Source organism: Chanodichthys erythropterus, chromosome 3 (assembly GCF_024489055.1).
Source record: "Chanodichthys erythropterus isolate Z2021 chromosome 3, ASM2448905v1, whole genome shotgun sequence".
Taxonomy (NCBI): domain Eukaryota; kingdom Metazoa; phylum Chordata; class Actinopteri; order Cypriniformes; family Xenocyprididae; genus Chanodichthys; species Chanodichthys erythropterus.
In genome coordinates this window covers 66,906,999-66,932,320 of record NC_090223.1, presented here as the reverse complement: position 1 = coordinate 66,932,320, position 25,322 = coordinate 66,906,999, and the positions used below count along the sequence as shown (strand labels likewise).

At 39.2% G+C, this 25,322-nt stretch overlaps 2 protein-coding genes across 2 annotated transcripts in view; one reads left to right on the top strand and one right to left on the bottom strand.

Annotated features, from left to right (window-relative positions):
• Nucleotides 1-25,322, top strand: part of LOC137005952 (gastrula zinc finger protein XlCGF57.1-like) — a 779,808-nt gene that overhangs the window by 709,776 nt on the left and 44,710 nt on the right. The window lies entirely within an intron of this gene.
• On the bottom strand, nt 468-12,156 carry LOC137006446 (zinc finger protein 431-like). The gene is made up of 3 exons (XM_067367226.1): nt 12,125-12,156; nt 10,730-10,940; nt 468-2,101 (listed from the first exon to the last, which is right to left on the bottom strand). Exons 2-3 carry the CDS (start codon nt 10,938-10,940, stop codon nt 582-584), a joined length of 1,731 nt encoding a protein of 576 aa, XP_067223327.1. The 5' UTR covers nt 12,125-12,156; the 3' UTR covers nt 468-581.

Below are 25,322 nucleotides of genomic sequence, written 5' to 3'. Positions count from 1 at the left end.
TCAAACCCCCTACATCCCTTGATTGGACAAAGATATATACAAAAGTATTTACAGGTAATATTTACAGAAGTCCGTAGCGAACAAAGCAGAATCAGAATCCAGTAATCGATAGTCAAACAGGCGTGAGTCAAATAAACAAGAAATAACAACAAACAAAATAATACAGTCAGTCACACTCACAAATACAAACTCCAAATAATCACTCACAATCAATCTCTCTGGCATGACACTCTAGACTAACAAACGATATGAAGTAATGACGAGATAGGCTACGATCAACGACGCAATGGCACAATGATGGCCTCTTCAGTGTGTTTGGGGCAGTCTTTATATCCAGATCAGGTGAGGAGGAGAACCAATTGCAGCCTCCAACAGGTTATCACAAGCCACGCCCACATGCAGGCACATACACAGAGAGAAAAAAAAAATACACAAGACAAACACAGGACAACAGGATGGGATAAATGAATAAATAACTTCTGCTCATAACAAGACCTTTACCCAAGTTGTATTAGATTTGGTAACTTGTAATGTAGTAATTTTTGCTGTAAGGTATCTGTACTTTTACACAAGTATGGTTTTCAGGTACTCTTTACACTTCTGCTCTTTCCACAGCGACGACTTCTTAAAGAGTTCTCTTTCAAGTGAAATTTCATGTGGCCCTTAAGGTCACCTTTAAATCTGAAACTCTTTCCACACTGATCACATGTAAATGTCTTCTCTCCAGTGTGAATATTCATGTGTTGCCTGAGGCTTTTTTCCTGTGTGAAGCTATTCCCGCACAGAGTGCAGGTGTAGGGCTTCTCTCCAGTGTGAATTCTCATGTGGACTTTAAGGGTTTTTTTACATGTGAAACTCTTTCCACACTGTTGGCAGGTGTAAGGCTTTTCTCCAGTGTGAATTCTCATGTGAACTATAAGGTTTCCTTTCTCACTGAAACTCTTTCCACATTGTTGGCAGGTGTAAGGCTTTTCTCCAGTGTGAGTTCTCTTGTGGACTTCAAGGCTTCCTTTGTACGTGAAACTCTTTCCACATTGTTGGCAGGTGTAAGGCTTTTCTCCAGTGTGAATTCTCATGTGGAGGTCAAGCTTTCCTTTTCCATGGAAACTCTTTCCACACTGTTGGCAGATGTAAGGCTTTTCTCCAGTGTGAATTCTCATGTGGACTTCAAGGCTTCCTTTTTGACTGAAACTCTGTCCACATTGTTGGCAGATGTAAGGCTTTTCTCCAGTGTGAATTCTCATGTGGACTTCAAGGCTTCCTTTGTATGTGAAACTCTTTCCACACTGTTGGCAGGTGTAGGGCTTTTCTCCAGTGTGAATTCTCATGTGGAGGTCAAGCTTTCCTTTTCCATGGAAACTCTTTCCACACTGTTGGCAGGTGTAAGGCTTTTCTCCAGTGTGAACTCTCATGTGGACTTCAAGGCTTCCCTTTTGACTGAAACTCTGTCCACACTGTTTGCAGATGTAAGGCTTTTCTCCAGTGTGAACTCTCATGTGGACTTTAAGGCTTCCTTTATGTGTGAAACTCTTTCCACACTGTTGGCAGGTGTAGGGCTTCTCTCCACTGTGAACTCTCATGTGAACTTTAAGTCTTCCTTTTCCACTGAAACTCTTTCCACACTGTTGGCAGGGGAAGGGTTTCTCTCCAGTGTGTACTCTCATGTGGACTGTAAGGCTTCCTTTTTGACTGAAACTCTGTCCACATTGTTTGCAGATGTAAGGCTTTTCTCCAGTGTGAGTTCTCTTGTGGACTTTAAGGCTTTCTTTATGTGTGAAACTCTGTCCACATTGTTGGCAGGTGAAAGGTTTCTCTCTAGTATGAATTCTCATGTGGACTTTAAGGTTTGCATTTACAGTAAAACTCTGTCCACATTGTTGGCAGGTGTAAGGTTTTTCTCCAGTGTGAACTCTCAAGTGGACTTGAAGGTTTCTATGTTGTTTAAAACTCTGTTGGCAGGTGAAATAACTTTTACTTCCTGTCTTTTGAGCTCTTTTTTGTAAGGAAGACTTTTTAGCCTGTGTTGATCTTTCTCCATAATGTTCTTTCTCTTCTTCCCTTTCTTTAAGTTCATGACTCGCCTCTTTCAGTGTCATTAGGTCTAGGACAAAAATAGACAAAACAATTTAGACATTTAATGCATGTATTTAAAAAATATATTTAGTTACCACTTGTAGTAAACTATGGGTTCAAATGTACTATAATATCTAAATACATTTTCTAAATACAGAGATAGTATACTAAAAGCACATCTCAGTTCATATTTCATGGCGTCTTAAAATAGCACAGTTGAATACATTTAGATGTTCTTAAGATTATGTTAAGAAATACTAAAGAAGACTTTTTAGTATATTAAAGGGGTGGTTCATTGTTCATTTCACTTTTTTAAACTTTAGTTAGTGTGTAATGTTGCTGTTTGAGCATAAACAGTATCTGCAAAGTTACAGCGCTGAGAGTTCAATACAAACGTAGATATTGTCTTTTAAATCATAGCAGTTTAATGCCTACAAAAATGACTGGTTTGGACTACAACGAGCTTCTTCCCGGGTTGGTGACATCATAAACCCTGCAAAACACCCCCCCGGTAATACGCAACAAAGTGGGCGAGGTCATGTCGCGCAGCATAATGGAAGCGGAAGAGTTGTGTACACCAGACGTGAGCAGCACGTCAAAAGATATATAACCCGTTATAATCATGATATTCAGTTATAATCAGTGATATTTTCTACACTGAATGCGGCGCTGAAGACAGTTTCCAGAATCTACAGGAGTTCAATGCTGGATTTACACAAAGGCTTTTACTGAAAGATGAAGCAGTTCCCACTTTAAAAGCAGAAGCTGTTTATGGGCCCCAAACTGTAAGTACGTTTTGTAAGGTCTGCACAGGATCAAAAATTAGCAGGCCAACCAAAAACTGTGTTTAAGGCTTAACTCATTGAACTTTTGTTTGTAGATATCACATTGGCTCCGGCCTGGCGGACACTAACATCTCACTGGACACGTTTTATGGCTATTTTGATAGATTCCTGAACATCTCCCTTGTGACTTTCATATATTAAATACATTATATTCATGTTCGATTGTTCTGCTGCTCATTCTACGTTTTGTTTCTGCAATACTGCTTTACACTTTGATGCTATAATAGGAATTTATTCTTGTGGCCAGAGAATTAAATTTTCTTTTTATAATAGTCTATGAGAAAACTGACGGTTTGCTGGACAAACTAGGATAGTTTTTTTAAAACAACTATTAAACTAAAACTAATCATATATGTAATTGATTATAATCCATTGTAATTAATTCACAATATATGTGCATTATTCCCTCTTGGGTCGATTATATATATATATATATATATATATATATATATATATATATATATATATATCATAATTAATCATAAGGCTTTATGATTTATTATATATATTTCGCCCATGATTTGAGCTAACTGATTAAATACGCAATATCGCTAAAGATCGTTACAGTTTTATTGTTTGTACATGTCTTTTAAACGTATAGTTCTGTTGCTTTTTGGAAGAGGCTTGTTGCATCAAGGAAGTAAACAAGGACCAACGCGTTTTTGCTTGCTAGCCAGTTAGCTGTATTCTAGTGCATACTTCTCCAACAAACACCAACAAATGTCTGTTCACAGACAAACAGTTGTTCAGGCTATAAATTAAAGCTACCTTTACAAAAATGCTGCTACTCAGTCATGTATTCGGCTACTGTAAAGCTTTAATCAGGATAAAACTGTGTATTGAAAGCTAACAAACAGCAGTGTCAGCATCTAAACACTGTGACACAAATACTAAATGAAATACCATTCATAAACGTGCTTTAGAAAGCCGTGCTTGCAGAGGTTCTGCTTGACCCTCTTCATCTGGGTCTGATTCAGGCTCAATTTGATACAGCAATATAGATGCCGTATCATGGGTGCAGCAGGAGCAATGATATTACGCACTGCCTGTGACCCCCTGCTTGTACAGGGAGCGTGCCTTGCAACCAAGGAGACATTTGTGAGAGACGCAGCGTAATATCATTGCGCCTGCTGCACCCATGGTACGGCAGCAAAGTTCCTTGATTATTATGCCGAAATGAGAGTATAGTTCCAAGCCATATCAGCCTAGAAAATCACGAAATTTCATTTTACATTGATCTCAGTAAACAATGTAACTACAGAAGAGTCAAGTTTAAAATAGGAAAAAAATTTTTTGAGCGAGATGCTAACGGCCTCATCAGATTCAATGAACTATGCTAAGCTATGCTAAAAGTGGATCTGTCAGACCTGGAGTTTCAAATGGATTCAGAATGGATTCAAAGATGGTAAAACTCAACTGTTTAACTCTATGGGAGTTGGAAAATGAAAAAAAGTGTCATTTTAAATAACATTTTTCAAGGTACAACGGTACTGTAATAAGAGAAAATTTCAAGTTTTGTTCAGTTATGGCACCACCATAACTTTACAGTCAAGCTTGGTAAAAATATCTAATTCCATTTATGAGTTCCAGACATTTACATTTTGGAGCACATGTCCAGAAAACTACCTATGTCCGATTTTATTTTTACGCTTACAATCAAAATTTTGAATTTTGGCTTATTAAATAAAAATTCTGTCATCTGTCATCATTATGTTTTTCCAAACTTATAAAAGTTTCTTTCTTCTGTTAAACAAAATTTGAAGAATTTTGGTAACCAGATAGCTGACAGTTGCAATTGACATCCATAGTACTTTAGTCCTATTGAGGAAGTCAATGGGGGCCGTCAACTGTTTGGTCAAGATTCTTCAAAGTCACCCTTCCAAATCATTGAATTCAGGTGTTCCAATCACTTCCATGGCCACAGGTGTATAAAATCAAGCACTAGGCATGCAGACTGCTTCTAAAAACATTTGTGAAAGAATGGGTCGCTCTCAGGAGCTCAGTGAATTCAAGCGTGGTACTGTGATAGGTTGCCATTTGTGCAGTAAGTCCATTCGTGAAATTTCTTCACTACTACATACTGTCAACTATCAGTGGTATCATAAAGTGGAAGCAATTGGGAACAACAGCAACTCAGCCATGAAGTGGTAGGCCACGTAAAATCACAGAGCGGGACAGAGCGGGTCAGCGCATGCTGAGGCTCACAGTGTGCAGAAGTCACCAACTTTCTGCAGAGTCAAGAGCTACAGACCTCCAAACTTCGTGTGTCCTTCAGATTAGCTCAAGAACAGTGTGTAGAGAGCTTCATGGAATGGGTTTCCATGGCCGAGCAGCTGCATCCAAGCCTTACATCACCAAGTGCAATGCAAAGAGTCGGATGCAGTGGTGTAAAGCACACCGTCACTGGACTCTAGAGCAGTGGAGACGTGTTCTCTGGAGTGACCAATCACGCTTCTCTGTCTGGCAATCTGATGGACGAGTCTGGGTTTGACGGTTGACAGGAGAACGGTACTTGCCTGACTGCATTGTGCCAAATGTAAAGTTTGGTGGAGGGGGGATTATGGTGTGGGGTTTTTCATGGGTTGGGTTTGAACCTTTAGTTCCAGTAAAAGGAACTCTTAATGCTTCAGCATACCAAGACATTTTGGACAATTTCATGCTCCCAACATTGAGGGAACAGTTTGGGGATGGCCCTTCCTGTTCCAGCATGACTGCGCTCCAGTGCACAAAGCAAGGTCCATAAAGACATGGATGAGCAAGTTTGGGGTGGAGGAACTTGACTGGCCTGCAGAAAGTCCTGACCTCAACCCGATAGAACACTTTTGGGATGAATTAGAGCGGAGACTGTGAGCCAGTCCTTCTCGCCAGCATCACTGCCTGAACTCACAAATGAGCTTCTAGAAGAATAGTTCACATTACACACTCCTAAACCTTGTGGAAAGCCTTCCCAGAAGAGTTGAAGCCGTTATAGCTGCAAAGGGTGGGCCAACTCCATATTAAACCTTACGGATTAAGAATGGGATGTCATTAAAGTTCATGTGCACGTAAAGGCAGGCATCCCACAAATATTTGGTCATATAGTGTATCTTATTATGTGTTCAGCAAAAGAAAAACTCAAAGGTTTGGGACAACATCAGGGCTAGTAAACGATGACAGAATTTTAATTTTTCGGTGAACTATCCCTTTAATGTTTATTGACTCATAAAATCCATGCTAATTTACTTAGTTTAACACAAATTTTTCTGAACTTATTTTAGTTTGTATCAGTACTTTTCAATCATTTACAGAATATTAAAGGGTTACTTCAGGATTTAGCATTAAGCTTTGTGTTAGTAGAATATCACTAGTATTTTCAAATTAGCGTGTTTTCCCCCTTCATATCAGCCCGAGATGAGAGATTTATGCATTTTTGTTCTGTAAAAAAGCCTCCGATGACGCAAAAATCGTCATTTTGCGTCATCGGAGGCTTTTTTGGCCAGAGGCTTAAAACTACAGCCAGTAATAGCAGGTAGTTCCGTATTTTTTCACCGTGCCCATACATATGCACGTTTGAGGTTACTCAAGATTTTATCAAAAGTGTGTGTCAATTATATTTTTAAGCTTACAGTAATTAACTTTATTTTGTCTGCACTACATCAGTGGTTCATCTCGCAAATTTATCTGTCTCTGCAGTCATCTCAACCAATACAGCAACAGGCTTTTGTTGTAACGTTAGCATAAATAGATAAATAAACTCAGTTTTACAGAACAGAGGCTTTACTTTGATAACAGTCAACTTATGTGCAACTTATATGTAATTGTCTATCTAACGTTACTTTGCTAAGTTTGCAGTTTTACTGCTACCTACAACACTACATATAGGCTACTGTGTTATCAGTCTAGTATCAGCGAGTCTTACCTCTGGGCGAATACGCTTAGTACCAGATGCCCAGGCTGTTCGTCCTCTGGGAAAGTGAATATCGATGGTATCGCGGTGTCCTTCAGAATGGTTCTCTTCATTGCAAAGATATTTGCTTCGTAGTCCTCGTGCTTGAAACGGAGACTACATATTCTGCGTTTTTTAAGGTTTTCTATAACGGTGTTATCTCCAAACTTCGGGTGTTTGATGGCCCGCAGCCACTGTTTACATCGCTCTAAATCTTTAACTTAATCGTAAAATGATGGAAACTTACTTGTCCTTTCCTGGTTTTGGGTGTACATCCAGGTACAAAGCAATTTAGCACCATTTCGCTGTAAATGTATGAACTAACTCACGATTTATTTGTTTAAATTTTCCTGGTAATGCCGCCTGTAACCGATAGGCGTGGTTTGGGCGTGGCCTCGCAAGGGCAGCAAAACAAGTGCATTCTGGGTGTAACGTCTGGACCAATCAGCCACACAATTATTCATTGTATTTAATGAATTACCCATAAACTCACTCTCCCTATCAAAGTTCTCTGAACTCATCCCCCTAAAACTGTAACCAGCATCCCAATGTTGCTAGCACACAGGCCAACCTAGGTGTCCTGTTACAGTTATATGGTACTTTTATGATCCAGAAGAATTCTGGAGAGACTAGTGACTCATTCTTCCTGAGAAGGACAAATAAACTCTCTTAATCCTATGTATTCTCTATATAACCACTTGGGAAATGTATAAACATGTATCCAAGTTTCCCATCTCATGACTTTCCTTTTATAGGCTTTATTCTATGTATTAATTCTCTCTTTTGAACTATTTTGGTATTAATGTTCCATAGTTGCAAATGTATAGTTAACTGAGATCACATTGGCAGCATGCTTGGTATCTACGGACTCCAACTTTCATTTCCTATTTGGTAATTTATGTCACATGTTACTAACTCTGTGACACATTAGTATTATAAGAATCTAGAAGGTTATTCTCTCATTCATCCAATCCAGTGTCTTATGCTAATATCTTGCTACAGAACAAAGACTCGTAAAACTTCCCTCTGAAAGGGGAACTCCTTATTGGCTCAGACACCTCAAGAGGGTGTGACATCTTCACCCCTTATATTCACTGATCACAAGGAACCCCCTCTCTTCCTGCTCTTCCTCCTCTTCTTTTCTTTTACTGACAAATGCTGACGTCAAGATGATGCTTTAAGAAGCTAGAAGCTTCTAAGGAACCCCAAGCTTGTGCCAGGCCTCGGCCTAGACCTTCCATTCACCAAAGATCCTCTGAATCCAACTGGTTCTCTTTCATCAAGAAAATATCAGCAAAGATTCAACAGGAGCCTCCACAAATTGCATCAGGACACTTTAATTCAACTTGGAGAGACATGCAAGTATCAAACTTAGTCTCATTATCGGATACATTGAGTATCCTTACCCCTTTTAAAGAAGGGCCGGTTAAAATTAAAACTGATGGTTTGCTCAAGGCTGTTGATCTGCTGAATGTCCAACAATGCTGTAACCTCTTGCTTCCTGTACTCTGCTTTAGCTCTCTCTCTCTTGGTAAACTGTATGCATGTATGTGTGTGAATGTTAGAGTAGTTTAAGTGTTTAGTCTAGTTAATAAAGTCTTGTTCATGTCACACGTAAGGTTGTCCGTGTTTTGCGCTCATATACGGGAGTCCCTATTCATGTCGGTCCTGACTACAGGCTTTTAGTAGAATAAGATTATTTCCCATAACCTGGAAATGAACATTTCTTAGTTAATAAACAATTAACACTGTGTGTTCATTGAACAACAGGTTAATTGATTGTAATATTAATTTTATTACATGAAGTTAATTTTATTGACTGATTCAAATATTAATAATTAATTATAACTAGTTATGATTAATTATTCATATTTATTTTGAGCTAATTTGCTACATGGGAGTTGTTGTCTTTCATCCACATTAGTCAAAAATACATTTTCTGCCTTTTCTCAGTCTAGAGAGCTCCAAATTCAAAAATAATTTCACATTTCTACTACATAAATGACCAATTTTAAATACACATTCATCTTTCCAGGGGTGAAGTACCGCTTTAACAAAACATGTAAATGACAATTTCATACAATTTCACCTCTAGCCTCTAAATCTGTTTTGGATTCCAGTTTTGGATGGGCCAGACCAATTGTGGGTGGGCCTTAAATTAAAAATGTTAAATAAAAAAATAAAAAAAACGTTATCCAATCACTGCTTAACCTAATAAAAAAATATTGACTAATATAGCCTACTGTTATATTATCTGTGCGTATACATAATATAGATTATAATAGCTTCATGCTCTTTAAATATTTTGTTGCATTGTTAAAAGTTTCGGTGCATAGGACAGACCTATCCGCGATCGCTCTCCATGGTTCTGACCAAAGAAGAGCGCTTTGGAATCTCCATTACGCATGAAACGCATCATACCTGGGCTGCATTTCCCGATAACATTGTCTCTTAGCGCGCTACGAAGACTCTTAAGGTATAACTTAACTAAAGGTATACTACCACTAAAGGTATATCATTGCTAGGAGTCTTCAGGGCTATCATCCACTCGCGACGCATAGGCGCTGAAAGGCAGAGGCGCTGGCGCCCTCCTAGCAACGGCGCTGTTTTTTATAAAACATGATTTTGACGACTTCATTAAGTTTTGTTTTATAGAAAACTATTTTTAAAATATATTCGTTTTGTATAAATTGTATCTTAATTTTGATCAATGTTTTATCAATCAATTGCCCGTATTTAATAAATAAGAAGCAAATATATAGCAGACAATGTAATAACCTTACTGTAATTGACAGAATTACTAAAAAATATTTTGCTACCTAAAAGTTAAAGATTTTTTGTGTCACACATGCATGCATGCATGTCTATTTCCCTCAAATTAAATATAAAACGCATGTGGACTGATATTTTTCCAATGTCTGGACTCCTTTATTAATGGAGTAGCCTATATAAACAGACGTTTCAATATATTGGTATTAATTGCATTTTCTGAGAATTTATATTTCAAGTTTTTACAGCAAATGTCGAAATGCACACTCTTTGGTCCATCAGTGCTTGAGTCACTGATCACATTAGAATAAAATATCTCATAATAAAATACAAAATTGATTTATGAATGTATATGCATAGTTCTCATCAGTCGGAAATACAGATAAACGCTTTCATTTGTTGTTTTTTTGATCCTGAAAGAAAACAGAACAACAAAAGAGCGAATCATAGGCCTACATAGAGTCTGTACGTGTTATGCTTCTTACGCAGACTTTTGGGACTGAATGAAATGAACAAAAGGTAATTAAATAGATGATCTGCTTTTATGTCATTTTTCCTTTTTTATTCAGAATATTCACAAATGTGTTAGCTATGGCATGAAATATCTGATATTCCGATTGTCAAATACATGCAAGTGGAAGTGTATTGTTGTTTAAACACCTTTATAACGACCGTATTAGTTGCTGTATGCGCGATATAATTTTATGACACAAAATTTTTAAATGTAGGCTTAGATCAAACACATTTTAATTCAGATTCTGTATGTATATATTTATATATATATATATATATATATATATATATATATATATATATATATATATATATATATATATAAATACAGATTTTTTGTATTTATTTCAACAAATAACCAAAATGAAACCCACAGAAACTCATGAACAGTTTTGAAAAAGCGGTGTGCAAGTTATAGTCATTCAAAGCGAGTGAGTTATACTCGCAAGTTAGACGTTGGGCATCTATGTTCCAACGTCCATGTCTATCCATAAGTAGATATTGGGATTGATATTGTAAGATTATACTTATGTATATTCTCTATTTCTGTAGAGCTGGACATTTTAATAATGATCAAAAGTTCAGCTGTGAGAATAAAACCAACCTGTTTGTTCCTCAGTATCTTCATGTTTCACTCTGAATGTTTCTTCAATCTTCATGTCTTCATTCTCCTCTTTAATCATAATTTCTTCAGTCTCTTTTTTAATAAAATCAATCTTCATGTCTTCATTCTCCTCTTTAATCATAATTTCTTCAGTCTCCTCTTTAATAAACTCAATCTTCATGTCTTCATTCTCCTCTTTAATAAACGCCATCTTTAAGAAGAGAATAATGAACAGCTGAGGTGTAACGTACATGTATTCATACTGAACAGTTTCTGTACAGATCACTGTTAAAACTGGCAGCACGAGCATCTCTTCCTCTTTAATGTTACAGAATTAAACATGAAAGAACAGCTGAAGGTATGTAAAAAGATACAGTACAACTTACAGAAATTGCCATATCTCATGTAATCGCTCAGTGTTTCAACGGCAGAAAGACGTCAATAAATCAGATAGTAAACAATATGTCATGTAGCATTTACCTCAGAAAAGCCATTCAGTGTCCACAGCTTGTTAGTTCACCAGAGAAATTAATTTTTAGTTATAATCTAATGTAATGTATTTAAAGACAAAAACTCAGTTTGCTCAATAAAAAACCCCCACACATATACCTGCTGTACAGAAAACTGTACCGAATAGCGACTTCAAAACCGAGGTAACCTATAATTTATCTGTAAGAAATGTTTAGTTATAATTAAATGTATTTAAAGACCAAAAAAAAGAAAGAAGCAATTTTATGTTAAGTTTTCTCCCCACTGGAGTACATAAAACCGTACTGAACCGTGACTATGTACTGAACTGTGGGTTTTGTGTACCGTTACACCCTTAATTAACAGAGGAAATTGTCTTCAATGACCTGGATAGACAAAAAAAAAAAAAAAAAAAAAAAAAATCAAAACTATCGCTATAAACTTAAATGATAATTTTTTAGGCATTTATAATCTACATTTAGTATTTAATGAATTATAGATTATATTTAAAAGATTACTCTTTGATGAAAACATGTTTAGTTAGTTTGTTAGTGTTTGTTGTTCTCGTTCATGTTCACTGTTTGAGCAGCACGAGTCGTGATTCACTGAATCATTTCTCAAAGTGTTTGATTCAATTGACTCGGAGTTGAAAAGTTCAGTTTCTCCATCATTACTCTCCAGAGACTGAACTCGTGTTCATGATAAACTGATTTATGATTTATATAGAGAGAGAAATGAGACGCAGGTTTACTGTTTCTCATCAGTGGATATGAGTTTTACTCACACAAATATCCTTCATTACACTTAGATAAAGAATCACAATGTTACATTAAATAGTAAATAAACTCATTTCACGTTTGTAAAAAATATTAAAAACTATTAAAACAGTATCTATTTCTTAAAACAGCTTAAATTCTTAAAACAAACCTTTCTTCAGCAGAATCACAACAGATGCAGGAGCTCCGCTCAGTCTTATGACGTCACGTCGTCACTCCAAAATAAAAGTCCTGTTCACACACTGTGTTGTCTGGCTGCAGAGAGACCTGCTGAATAAGGCTCCTAGTTTATTCTGCTCTTTCACTATATATTGATAATAGAACTATTAAATCTATTGACTCTCTGACTTTCAAACTTTCAAACCTCAAACTTTTAAAACTATTTCAAACTTTCTGGACTGGCTTTTTCAAGCCAACTTAAAGTTTGTCTTCAAACTTTTTTATGTAGTATTAGTATTGAGCCACTGTACTCACATGAACTGATTTAAATATGTTTTAGTACCTTTATGGATCTTGACAGAGGAAGTGACATTGCTCCCTATGGAGGCCTCACTGAGCCATCGGATTTCATCTAAAATATCTTAATTTGTGTTCTGAAGATTAACGAAGGTCTTACGGGTGTGAAACGACATGAGGGTGAGTAATTTTCATTTTTTGGTGAACTAACCCTTTAAAATAAACTCTTCAAGTTATGGTAACCGCATTTTGTGCTGTTTTTAGGGAGGAAAAAAAGCATGTGAGAAAATTGTAGACTTGCACTCTGCTGCGCTCTAGTGTTAAAGATCCGCCATTGCAGGACTTGACTTGAAGGCACCCTCCAATCATTCATACAAATTTTACTTTTTAACTAAATACATATACACATACAGAAATACCTAATAGCCAATTCCTCTAAAGTCTTTGTATTTATATTTAATTTAAGAGATTAAAAGCTTTCACCACTCTGACCAATTTCTGAAACACTAGCTATTAGCTACTCAGTTCTAAATAGATTTCTCCAGAATCCCCACCATTCCTGATTCATACATAAATTTTCAGAACCTGAAGGGTCCGCAGTCGAAGGAGGGTGGAATGGAGACAATGGTGTATATAGCAGGCAATGTAGAAAGGAACAGGATGACCAGCAGCATGGCCATGTAGAAGTTATTGGAGCCTGAAGCTTTGAAGACCCGTTCTTGAGGCACATTACAGCACATCACCGCCCAACATTGCAGGTACACGGAATTACCTTATAAAATTTTCTGCTTCACTTATAAAAATGTCACAGTAGTTTGTACCTGATCTCAGAACAGTTTTATTAACTTATTAGACATTTTAATTACATGTTTGTATAATCAAAAAGAAGCGCTGTAGTTAATAGTCTCTTATAGGCCTGAAGCTCTCCATAAAACAAACAAAACGAGCCCCAGTTGGATTCCAGTTGTGGAATCCAACCATTCATCCATCTGAGGTAACGTAGTTAGCCTACTTTACTGAGTATTTCCATTTTATGCAACTTTTCACATTTATTAATAGTAAATTAATAAATAAAGATCATCATGTTTGCAGCGAACAATATATTTCAGACCTAGTGGAGTAATAGGAGTGAATTGAAATAGGCTATATTGTACGTTTTAATGGATCACACTACAAACATAATGATCTTATAATACATGATGCATTGCTGTGTCCATTATCCCATAATTCACACTTTTGAACACCTTTGCTTTAACAGACATTAGACAACACTGCAAAATCAAGCTGTTATATTCATATATTTATTGTACAACATTCCCAATTTCTGATGCATGTCCTTAATTTAATTTCATATGTTGGTAATATTTCATCTTTATAAACCTTTTAAAGAATTTTAACCCAAACTGACTGAGAGGTTTTGTGAAAAAAGTGGAAGACTTAAACACAAAGTGTGTAAAATAAACTGTAAAAAGGATTTGATGATCACTAGAGATAGTATTTTATTCTGTGTCGTCATCATTCAGGTTGGATTTCAGCTTTAATGTAAGTTTTTTTTAACAAAGCAGCTGATATTGCCATAGAAACTAGTGGACTGCCGACTCGCTTTCACCCCAAAATGGCGGAAACGCAGGGCTGCTGCTGGGTGCCGGTGTTTCAATGGAACGTCCTATTGATTCTCGCTTCTTGTTAGTGTATATTCCAGAGATTGTATATAATGGGGAGATAAGAGGGTCTGTATCTCTTACGATTGGAGAAAGCGTAACGGCTAACTTAATCACATGCTCACCTCTCAGCTTATTGTATAATGGCAGTGACGTCAGTCGCAACATTCCCTAGTCTGCCTTCTCTTGAAAAAATACATTTTTATCAAGCTAAAATCTACATATAATTCCCAAAGAAAGTATTGTTTAGTGTAAAACATGCTGAAGATTAACAAACAGGCTGTGGATTAATTAAATTATTAGCTATTTCCCCACAAAAGCTGCTTAATCAGCATAGTGAAGCCTCTCATCTATTGACATCCATTCAAAAAACAGCCTCTGGTCTCATTCCCTGTGTACCGCCGGGGGTGGAGCGTTAGCATTAGCCGTTACGTTTTTTTGGCTAAATGTTGCAGGCTTGCCTTCCAGTGGCTTTGGTATATTCTTTGGCTTCATTCCACGGGGAAACAGAGAGGGTACATTTGTAATCACTCTCAAATTCATGGTTCAAATTATCCTCTGATAAATTGAACCATGAATTCTGCTGTCTACCAAAAAATCCTGAAGGACAATGTCCGGCCATCTGTTCATGACCTCAAGCTGAAGTGAACTTGGGTTCTGCAGCAGGACAATGATCCAAAACACACCAGCAAGTCCTCCTCTGAATGGCTGAAGAAACACAAAATGAAGACTTTGGAGTGGTCTAGCCAAAGTCCTGACCTCAATCCTATTGAGATGCTGTGGCATGACCTTAAAAAGGCGGTTCATGCTCAAAAAACCCCCCAATGTGGCTGAATTACAACAATTCTGCAAAGAAGAGTGGGCCAAAACTCCTCCACAGCGCTGTAACAGACTCATTGCAAGTTATCGCAAACGCTTGATTGCAGTTGTTGCTGCTAAGGGTGGCCCAACCAGTTATTAGGTTTAGGGGGCAAGCACTTCACACAGGGCCATGTGGGTTTGGATTTTGTTTTTGTTCATTTAAAAACTGCATGTTGTGTTTACTTGTGTTATCTTTGATTCATATTTAAATTTGTTTGATGATCTGAAACTAAAGTGTGACAAACGTGCAAAAAAAATTAAATATCAGGAAGGGGGCAAGCACTTTTTCACACCACTGTATATCACAGGGTTATGTCACAATGATGCAGATAAAGTAATTTGTACTAAGCATCTGTTACAACAGAGACACGGAGGCAGACGTAAAAGCAATGTAAGCAGGTTTATTGTCAAACAGCAGAGTTATGGGATATGACTGGGTGAATAAACAGTTCTTGGAAGATGAAGAGAGCGTAATACTGTCCTGGTAATGTGGAGACACTCACACACACACAGGGAGGTAGGCACATGAGGAGAATAGGAGACGAAGGAGATGGAGGAGACGACTGGAACAGGTAAGTATGGCGTTTGGAGTCCTTAAGGTAAGCATACATGGATTGTAGTGCAAACGAGACGGGACAGTGAGTGTGTGTGAGTGTGGTGGTTTTGTAGTGGTGGTGATTGCAGTGCTGATGAGCCACAGGTGGCGGTGATCAGTAGGCTGGTGATTGAGTGAGTGGGTAAGGGAGTGAAGTGGAACCTGACGTGTCTGTGACAGCATCATAGTTATTCCTTTCAATAAAATAGCTGTAGATAGAGCTTTAAGTTAAAAATGAAAAAGCATACAGAAGTATGACAGCTTTTGCATTTCCGTGTGAAGTATTCTTATAATGAATGGAGTCACATAATTCTTTACTTTTAGTGATACGTTGCCTTGAAATCTTGACCTTTAGATTGTTCTCTGTGCTAAGACTCTAACAAAACAGGCAGCCATACACATGATTGTTGCTCTGAAAGAGGACCTGAAAAAATAAATAAAAATACCTGATCCGAACACAGCCCCACCACTTTATGACTCTGATGCAACAGCCATGCAGGAACCCATGCAGGAGCCACAAAGAAATGTAAGTATTGCAATAAATAAATGAAATAAAACTAATATTTTTATATTAAAGCAAATTAAGTGCAGTTTGTTTTATAATTGATGAAACACATGAGATCAAAACCAATATAATGTCTACCATATTTGTGTTACTAGAGTTGCCAAACATAGTAAAAACACTAAAGGATGTAGTGGCGGCCATGAAGGTGATTACACAATATTTAGACAGCTTAAAAGGAATAGCTCACCTAGGGGTGGGTGATATGGCAAAAATATCTTATCACGTTTTTTTTCTTTCTGATTTTACAATTTTACAAGTAGTACAACTGAGCAGTACAACCAAACTAATTTCCCCATTTAAAAATGTAGCCTTACAAAGTAAAAACAATAAGAAAAAAGAATGAAAGACCATTTTGCCAAAGAAGGAGTGGTTTATCTTTGGAGAGATGAGTCTCTTTGTGAGCTCTACCTCAAAGACGAGGTGGAGCTCACACACCTTAAAGTTTTTCTTTTGGGGAATGGAGGAGGAACATTGAATTCCTCATCCCACACAACTGTGAAGGTACACAAATATAATACAAAATACATTAGTCTTATTCATCTTAAAATTAACTTAACAGCACCACAATCGATTCAAAAAGGGTATTAACAATTCTCATTGCTGGTGTGATGACTGCATAGACTTGCCCTAAGTTGTTTCTACTGGCTGGCCGGTTCAAACAACATGTGTGCATCTAAAAATGTGTTGGAATGCGTATGCCTTGAATGTGATGAAAGTTTAACTTTTGAAAAACGCATATCAAGTTGACATTCTCGACGAAAGTTTCCTGAATTCTGCTATTGCAATATTGATGAAAGTGGGTAAATCACAATTTTTCTTTGAGTGAAATCTCTAACAGGATGTCAAGCCAGATTATAAACTGTATTTTCCTTATGATGCAGACTGCTGAGAGGACAGTAGTAACAGAGTACATCATGGTAGTCTCCGAAGAAAACAGAACCCTCACTCTCCTCTGCAGCAATTTTGAGGAATTCAGCATTCCAGAAAAACTGTACAATGGGAGGGTGGAGGATTTAATCGCCAAACTCCCAACCAGAATAAAAATTCAGCATACACACAACCATGTGCTGAATGTGGAGTTTGCAGAATCAGAGAGCTAATTTTTATTTTCCAGAGGAGAGCTAAACGGTAGTAAATAGTAGTAAATAGTAAAAATAAGTGTGTTCAATTTATATAACTCATTTTCAAAATATAAACACTGGTTGGTTTCTCGCACAAAGCGATTGTTTCATGTCTTAGGACATCAATGTGTCGTCACGAGCCGCCGGGGTTCATTAGGATTTGTCTGTGCATGTTTTTTTTTACTCTTATAGATTGTTTTTTTTATTGTGTATTTTCTTATTTATTATTATGTTATGTGTTGTTTTATATATTTTTTTTGTCAATGCAGTGGTTGTATTCGTGAGCCTGAAACAAATTTCCCATTGGGACAATAAAGTATACCTTACCATTTCAATGCAAGTGTGCTGTTTTTTCTCTTAAAAAAAACAAAAATGCATGCTTACAAATGTGATATTGATACATCAGTTCAATAAACAATTATTTAATATTAAGTGACTTACATTTTAGACAAGATTATCTGATTTTTGCTTCATTTCGTCAACGAAAATAGTTCCGAATGTGACAGCTTGAGCTTTCTTTTATTTTTCTTTAATGGTGTATACTTCACCGTAGTGGGCGTGTCCCCTGAGCTGGAGCTGCGTTCTGTTATGGAACACACCTGTGCGGTGTAATCAGGGACGCATGTTGGTGGCTTTATAAAAAAAGCATGTCCAAGTATAGCGCTGTGAATTTCCCTTTGTGTGTCGTGGGCAGAAAAGGTCTTGTGGCTTATTTCCTGTTGCTTTTCCCTGGTAAGTCGCTCATTTGGTTGCCTTTCTCATAGTTTTAGATTTTAGCCTAAATACACGTTTGTCATCAGGGATGTGTGTGCGTGAGGTGGCAATCGAACGCAGGTAACAAGGTTACTGTAGTCTGAGTCCCGCTTGGGAGGTAAGATATTTTTCTCAGGGGTTCTTTTTCTGGAAGGGGGAAATTATTTGAAATTTTATTTTTGTTTTTGTTTTTCAGGTGCGGCCTGAGCGCTAGCTGCTGTTTATAACTGCTTGAAATACCTGTTAGAATGTACTTGTTTGAGAGACGTTTGATACACCTGCTTCTATATATTTTTATATCTGTTTGATATACGCGTTTCCACTGGTTTTCATATAACCGTTCCACGTTCCCGTTTTTCATCGAGGATACAACTGTCTGTAGACGTCGCGGTCTTGCGCCGTTTATTTGAACTATTTTTAAAGATTATTCTGCCCAATTTATCTGTATGACCAGTTGGAACCAGTGTTGAAAGCTTTCGTCCTCCTTGCAAGTATATTAAACTAACCTGCTTTGTATTCTTCTCCTTCTGTGAAGCAGTTCGAGTTATTGTGCAATATTAATTGTGATTTATTTTTTTGCATTTATTGTATCCTTTTCTTTTTTTTTTACCTCTTATTCTGTTTGTATCAGTAGTGTTTGCCATGTGTTTATTTGCATTATTCGAGGAGCTGTAATATTGAGATTTAACGGAAGGGGGGAGAATTTTCTTTTCTTTTTTGGGGGGGGTTTGTTTTTGTATCTTGTTTTCACTTATTTTTAATGATTGTGATGCACTGATTGCTGTGGTTTGTGTCCCTTCTGTTCCACAATAACTGAGTAAATAACTGGTCAACTGCTGAAGAGATTCTCATTTTTAAGAAGATTTTATAGTTGTTGTTTTGTGAAATAAATTAATGTAATATTTGTAGAAAGTCACGTCTCTGTCTTTAATTCCTACCGAACCAGCAGGGTTACATTTTATTGTAACTCCTTTTGGTTGAATTTCTTTTTTTTGGTATAACTATTTTATTCCTGGATAGATCGCCTAGGTGGCGTAGTCGGGGTTGCCGTTACTTATAGTCAGAAGGTTACAATTTGGCGTAGTCGGCAGGATTACGTTTGGTGTGAGCAGAGACGTGACTGTTATTTTGGTGTGACTGATTTGTTTTGTTTGATTTTGAAACAGCAGCTAGCGCATTTAGTGTCTTTTTGTTTTTTTGTTTTTGTACTTTCCTCTCCCTGTTTTGTTTCTATACAGACTGTCATTAGGGAGGATGAGATGCAGCAATTGCGAGACTTGGTGGCCCAACTTAAGGCTGATAACGAGCGCCTGCGTCAAGAACGATTCGAAGTTCAGGCAAGTCCTGGTGTTGCACCCTCTGAGTCTAATGATAGAGGGGTAGACTTGGGCCCAAGGGCTCCCTCCAATGGTAATTCAGTAGTGACAGAAAGGTTGATTTATGTCCCTAGGGAGAGGAAATGTCCTGTTTCTAGAGGCCGCACCGGAATTTCTTTGATTGGTTAGAGGAAGTAAAGACTAGTATGCGTGTTCGCCACTTATCCATTATTGATAAAGCACACTTTTTGTATGATCATTTAGAAGGGGAAGCCAGGGAGGAAATAAAATTTAGGCCCAGGGAAGACCGGGAAGATCCAGAGAGGGTTATTCAAATACTTACTGAGCTGTATGGCTGCCCTGATTCATATATTGTTTTACAGGAGAATTTCTTTTCTCGACGACAACTAGAGGGAGAGACACTTCAGGAATTTTTACATGCCCTCCTTGGCTTAATGTCAAAAGTAATTAAAAATGCTCCCAATGGTATGCCCAATTCTGAGGTTCTTTTGCGGGAACAATTTGTAGAGTATGGACTGGATTCCACCCTTCGAAGGGAATTAAAACAGTTGGTACGCCGAAACCCTAGGGCTACTTTACTTGATGTTAGAGGGGAAGCTATTAGATGGGAACGGGAGGGCATGATGAGGGGTTCTAGGGACCGTAGTTTTTCAACTTCTTCTACCCATGGGCTGCAGTATGGGGTTTATGGGTCTGCACCAATGGCTACAGGCTCTGAATTAGCTGAGCTAAAAGAGATGCTTAAAAAGCAGCAAGAACAGCTTGATCAGTTAACACGTAATGTGTCTTCACTGCAGAATGTCCCAAGAATTTTCCATCCTACAAGTACCGTTAATAGGGGTTCGGTTATCTGTAGGAAGTGCCAACAGCCTGGCCACTTTGCCCGTGAGTGTAGTTCATTATCAAGGGTTAATCGATCTCCCTCACGTCCCTCCCAGCCAGTAGTACAAAGGTCCCAGCCCTCTGTTTCCTTTCAGGAAAACTAGAAACTTCTGTGCTATTGAGCCATAGTTCAGAAGGTTATGTGTTTGGCTCAGATGTGTTTTTTTTTTGGTTGTAGAAAATATGGCCCCCTTATTATCTCCATGCCCCCATGTGACTGTCAGCTTGGGTGGGGTGTTGGTTCCCTGTTTGTTAGACCATTTAGGCTCAATGGTGTCAACTGTGACTGAAAGTTTTTTTCTTGAAGAACGTTGAGCCTTGGGGTTTGAAAAAACTTCACTCTTGTCATTGGTTACAGCTTAAGGCTGCCAATGGTTTAGATATCCCGTACTTAGGTTATTTAGAGCTGGATGTCGAAGTCTTTGGTAAAGTGATTTCTAAACATGGCGTGCTCATAGTTAAAGATCCTCCAGGTACGTCTCAGGTCTCCGGTGTTCTGGGTATTAATGTTATCCGAGAATGTTATAACGAACTGTTTGGACAATATGGGTCAGCTCTTTTCGAAGCAGCTTTAGTACAGCATGCCCCTAATTCTTGGCAACAAGCCCTACAGAAATGCCATAAAGTTCAAGTAAGGGCCCCTTTAGATATTTCAGCTCGAGTTCGGGTTCGAGGAGGTAGGTGTATTCGTGTATCAGGCGGCACCATGAAGTTTATTCCCACTACTTGTTCTCACCAACATGCTGGGTTGACCGTTGCATTTGAGCCTTCTAGTGGTGGGTTGGCAGCTGGACTTCTGGCTTTCCCCGCCATTGTTAAGGTAGCTGATGGACAGGTTTATGTTCCAGTTATTAACGTAGGGGTAGTTGATGTTAACCTTTATGCACGAACTGTTCTGGGTACTATTAGTCCAGTAACTGTGGTGAGTTTACCCCCAGATGTTGAAGACATCCCAGTGGGTGTGCAGGCCACCGTCTCCTCCCAGGTACTTACTGGTTCCCTGCAGGACAAGATAGATGCTGTTGATCTGTCTTCGTTAACTTCTGAAGAACAGTGTCAGGTTAGGGTGCTGCTGTCTAAATATTCTTCTGTGTTTTCAGAACACGATGGTGATTTGGGTTGTACCACCTTGATCACGCATGAAATTCCTCTGACTGATGAGGTTCCCGTTAAGCAGCGTTATAGACTCGTTCCTCCCATGGAATATGAGGCCGTTAAGGCTCATATTAATCAGTTGCTGGAAACCCAAATTATAAGAGAAAGTAGCAGCCCCTACGCTTCTCCCATTGTCCTGGTAAAGAAAAAGGATGGTAGCCTGCGAATGTGTGTTGATTATCGTCAACTGAACAGTAAGACGAGAAAAGATTCATTTCCCTTACCACGAATCGAGGAGTCTCTGGATGCCCTTTCAGGTGCCAGGTGGTTCACTACAATGGACCTTGCTAGAGGCTATAATCAGGTCCCGGTGGCCGAGAAGGACAAGATGAAAACTGCCTTTTGTACAGCCTTTGGGCTATATGAGTGGAATAGGATGGCGTTCGGCCTGTGTAATGCACCTAGTACGTTTCAGAGATTGATGGAACGCATGTTTGGGTCGCAACATTTTCAATCACTGTTGCTTTATCCTGATGATGTCATAGTGTTCTCTTCCACAGTGTCTGAGCACTTACAACGACTGGAGGTGGTCCTGAAACGTTTACAGCAAGAAGGCTTAAAGGCCAAACTGGAGAAGTGTTCTATCTTCCGGCCTGAGGTGAGCTACTTGGGGCACTTGATTTCTGATCAGGGCGTGGCGACTGACCCAAGGAAAATTGAGGCAGTTGCTAATTGGCAGCCTCCTCAGCAGGTTTCAGAAGTTATTACAGGAGGTTTGTGGAGGATTTCACCAAGCTGGCCACCCCACTTCATCGTTTAGTAGCTGACCTGACTGGGGCCAAGAGTAAAAGTACAGCCCGGTCTTGTAAGGAGGCCTGGACAGAGGAGTGTCAGCGGAGTTTTGATGCCCTGAAGCAGCGGTTGGTGAGTGCTCCCCTCTTGGCTTATGCCGACTTTTCACTGCCATTCATCTTAGGACTGCTCCCAATCCGCTGTAACTTGCATCCACTTCTGTCACAGGAACAGCAGGGCAGAGTTCGACCAGTAGCCTATGCAAGTCGGGGATTAAGACCTTCAGAGAGGAATGTCCAATTATAGTTCCATGAAACTGGAATTCCTGGCCCTTAAATGGGCAATGACCGAGAAATTTCGTGAGTATTTACTTGGACATAAGTGTGTGGTATACACTAACAATCCCCTGAGTTACCGCAATACTGCTAAATTAGGTGCTTTAGAACAGAGGTGGGCTGCTCAACTTGCTGTTTTTGATTTCAGCATCAAGTATCGTTCTGGACGCAGTAATCACAATGCTGATGCACTCTCCCGACAGCACCCTGCTGGTCCTATACTGGAACGTATGATTCCAGGAAGTTCTCTGCCTGAGCCCCTCCAACAAGTTGTTTCGATCAGACCTCAGGACGAATGTGTACAAGCATCTATCACCGCTTTCCCTGGTTACACTCCTACAGATTTGCGTGGGCTGCAGGAAGCAGATGTAGTGCTGGGGGAGTTTCTGAAGCTGTGGAGAAAGGGGAAATATCCTTCAAGTGAAGAGCGGCAGGGGTTGTGCACAGGTGCAGGTAGACTACTGAAACAGTGGAAATGGCTGAGGATGAAAGATGGCGTATTGTATCGCCAGTGCCACCATTCCCAGGGTTGTGAGGCCTTTCTTCAGCTCCTGCTCCCAGCATCTCTAAAGACTGTAGTGTTGCAGCAGCTTCATGATGAGCATGGTCATCAGGGAGTGGAACGCACAACAGAGCTGATCCGACGAAGATGTTTTTGGACGGGTATGTCTGATGATATTAAGCGATGGTGCCAACAATGTGAACGCTGTACTGTTGCCAAGGATGTCTTTCCTCGAGTCCAGACATATGGGCCATTTGTTAGCTTCCAGACCTAACCAAATTCTGGCTATGGATTTTACATTGATTGAGCCATAACAGAATGGAATGGAGAATGTTCTTATCCTGACTGATGTGTTTTCCAAATACACCCAGGCGGTGCCAACTCGCGACCAGAGAGCATCTACAGTGGCGAAGGTGTTGGTTAATGAGTGGTTCTATAAGTTTGGCGTTCCAAGTCGCATCCACTCAGACCAGGGAAGGAACTTCGAAAGTATCCTTATTCATCAGTTGTGTGAGCTGTATGGCATTGAACGGAGCAGAACCACTCCAGCCCATCCTATTGGAAATGGTCAATGTGAGCGCTTTAATCGCACCCTGCACAATTTACTGCGCACTCTACCGTCTGGTAAGAAGAAAAACTGGGCAGCATATCTCCCTCAAGTGGTTTTCTCCTATAATAATACCCCACACCAGTCTACAAACCAATCCCCATACTACTTAATGTTTGGGCAAGATCCACAATTGCCTGTTGACTTCCTCTTGGGCAGGATTGAGGCTCCAACTCAAGGTAGTGTTCATGACTGGATTTATGACCATCAGTCTAGACTTCAAGTGGCCTTTGATGGGGCTAGAAGTCACCTGAAGGCTGCAGCAGACGGGAGAAAAGAGCGACATGATCGGAGAGTACAGAATGAACCTCTTTGTCAAGGTCAGTTGGTGTATTTGTGGGACCTTTGTGTTCGAGGCCGGGCAAAGATTCAAGATTGTTGGAGCTCCGTGGTTTATAAAGTGCTGCGAGCCCCTACACCTGGTGGGTCTGTGAACACTATTGCCCCTGTTGATGATCTGGAAAAAGTTAGACACGTGCATCGTACCCTGTTAAGAGCTCAACCGTCTGGGCAGAATTTTGCAGAGCCTTTTAACTCCCCTTCAGAATTTGATCAAGCTTCAGTGGAATCTGGAGACCTATCGGATGATGATATGTGTTTGCTGGTGTCTTCAGAGCAAGAAATTTCCCTTCCAGTTATAGTACCAAGTGGTTGTACCAAGCTTTCCTGTAGCTCAGTGGTTAGAGCATGGCACTAGCAATGCCAAGGTCATGGGTTCGATCCCAGGGATTGCACATACTCGGATACAAATGTATAGTATAATGCAATGTAAGTCGCTTTGGATAAAAGCGTCTGCCAAATGCATAAATGTAAATGTAAATGTAAATGGTTGTCCACCTCCGCTGCCTCCTACTCATGCTTCATCTTTGCCCCACAGCCCTGAGGGCATCTCCATGTTATCTAGTAGTGTCCCTGTTCCTGACCCGCTTCTAAGCCATGATTCCTTGCCTAGTGACGTTTCAGTGGCATCAGAGGGCATAGGTCCTACTGTAAGAGTACAGTTACGTCGGACTACACGAACAACTGCAGGCTACCATTCCAATGTCCATCACTTTCCAGAGACAGTGGGGGGTAGAGGGGGTATTGTGAACTCTCAGATAACTGTAACTAATAATGTTTCCACTCTTTTTAGGCCTTGGAGTTAACATCGTTGGGTCGACGAAATTTAAAACCAGGGAGTAGAATGTGACAGGTTGAGCTTTCTTTTATTTTTCTTTAATGGTGTATACTTCACCGTAGTGGGCGTGTCCCCTGAGCTGGAGCTGCGTTCTGTTATGGAACGCACCTGTGCGGTGTAATCAGGGACGCATGTTGGTGGCTTTATAAAAAAAGCATGTCCAAGTATAACGCTGTGATTTTCCCTTTGTGTGTCGTTGAGTGTCTTTTTTTTGGGGGGTGGGGGGGGGGGGGGGGGGGGGATTGTTTTTGTATCTTGTTTTCACTTATTTTTAATGATTGTGGTGCACTGATTGCTGTGGTTTGTGTCCCTTCTGTGAAACTCATACTAGTTCCACAATAACTGAGTAAATAACTGGTCAACTGCTGAAGAGATTCTCATTTTTAAGAAGATTTTATAGTTGTTTTGTGAAATAAATTAATGTTATATTTGTAGAAAGTCACGTCTCTGTCTTTAATTCCTACCGAACCGGCAGGGTCCTTCATTTTATTGTAACTCCTTTTGGTTGAATTTCTTTTTTTTGGTATAACTATTTTATTCCTGGGTAGATCGCCTAGGTGGCATAGTCGGGGTTGCCGTTACTTATAGTCAGAAGGTTACACAAACAAAG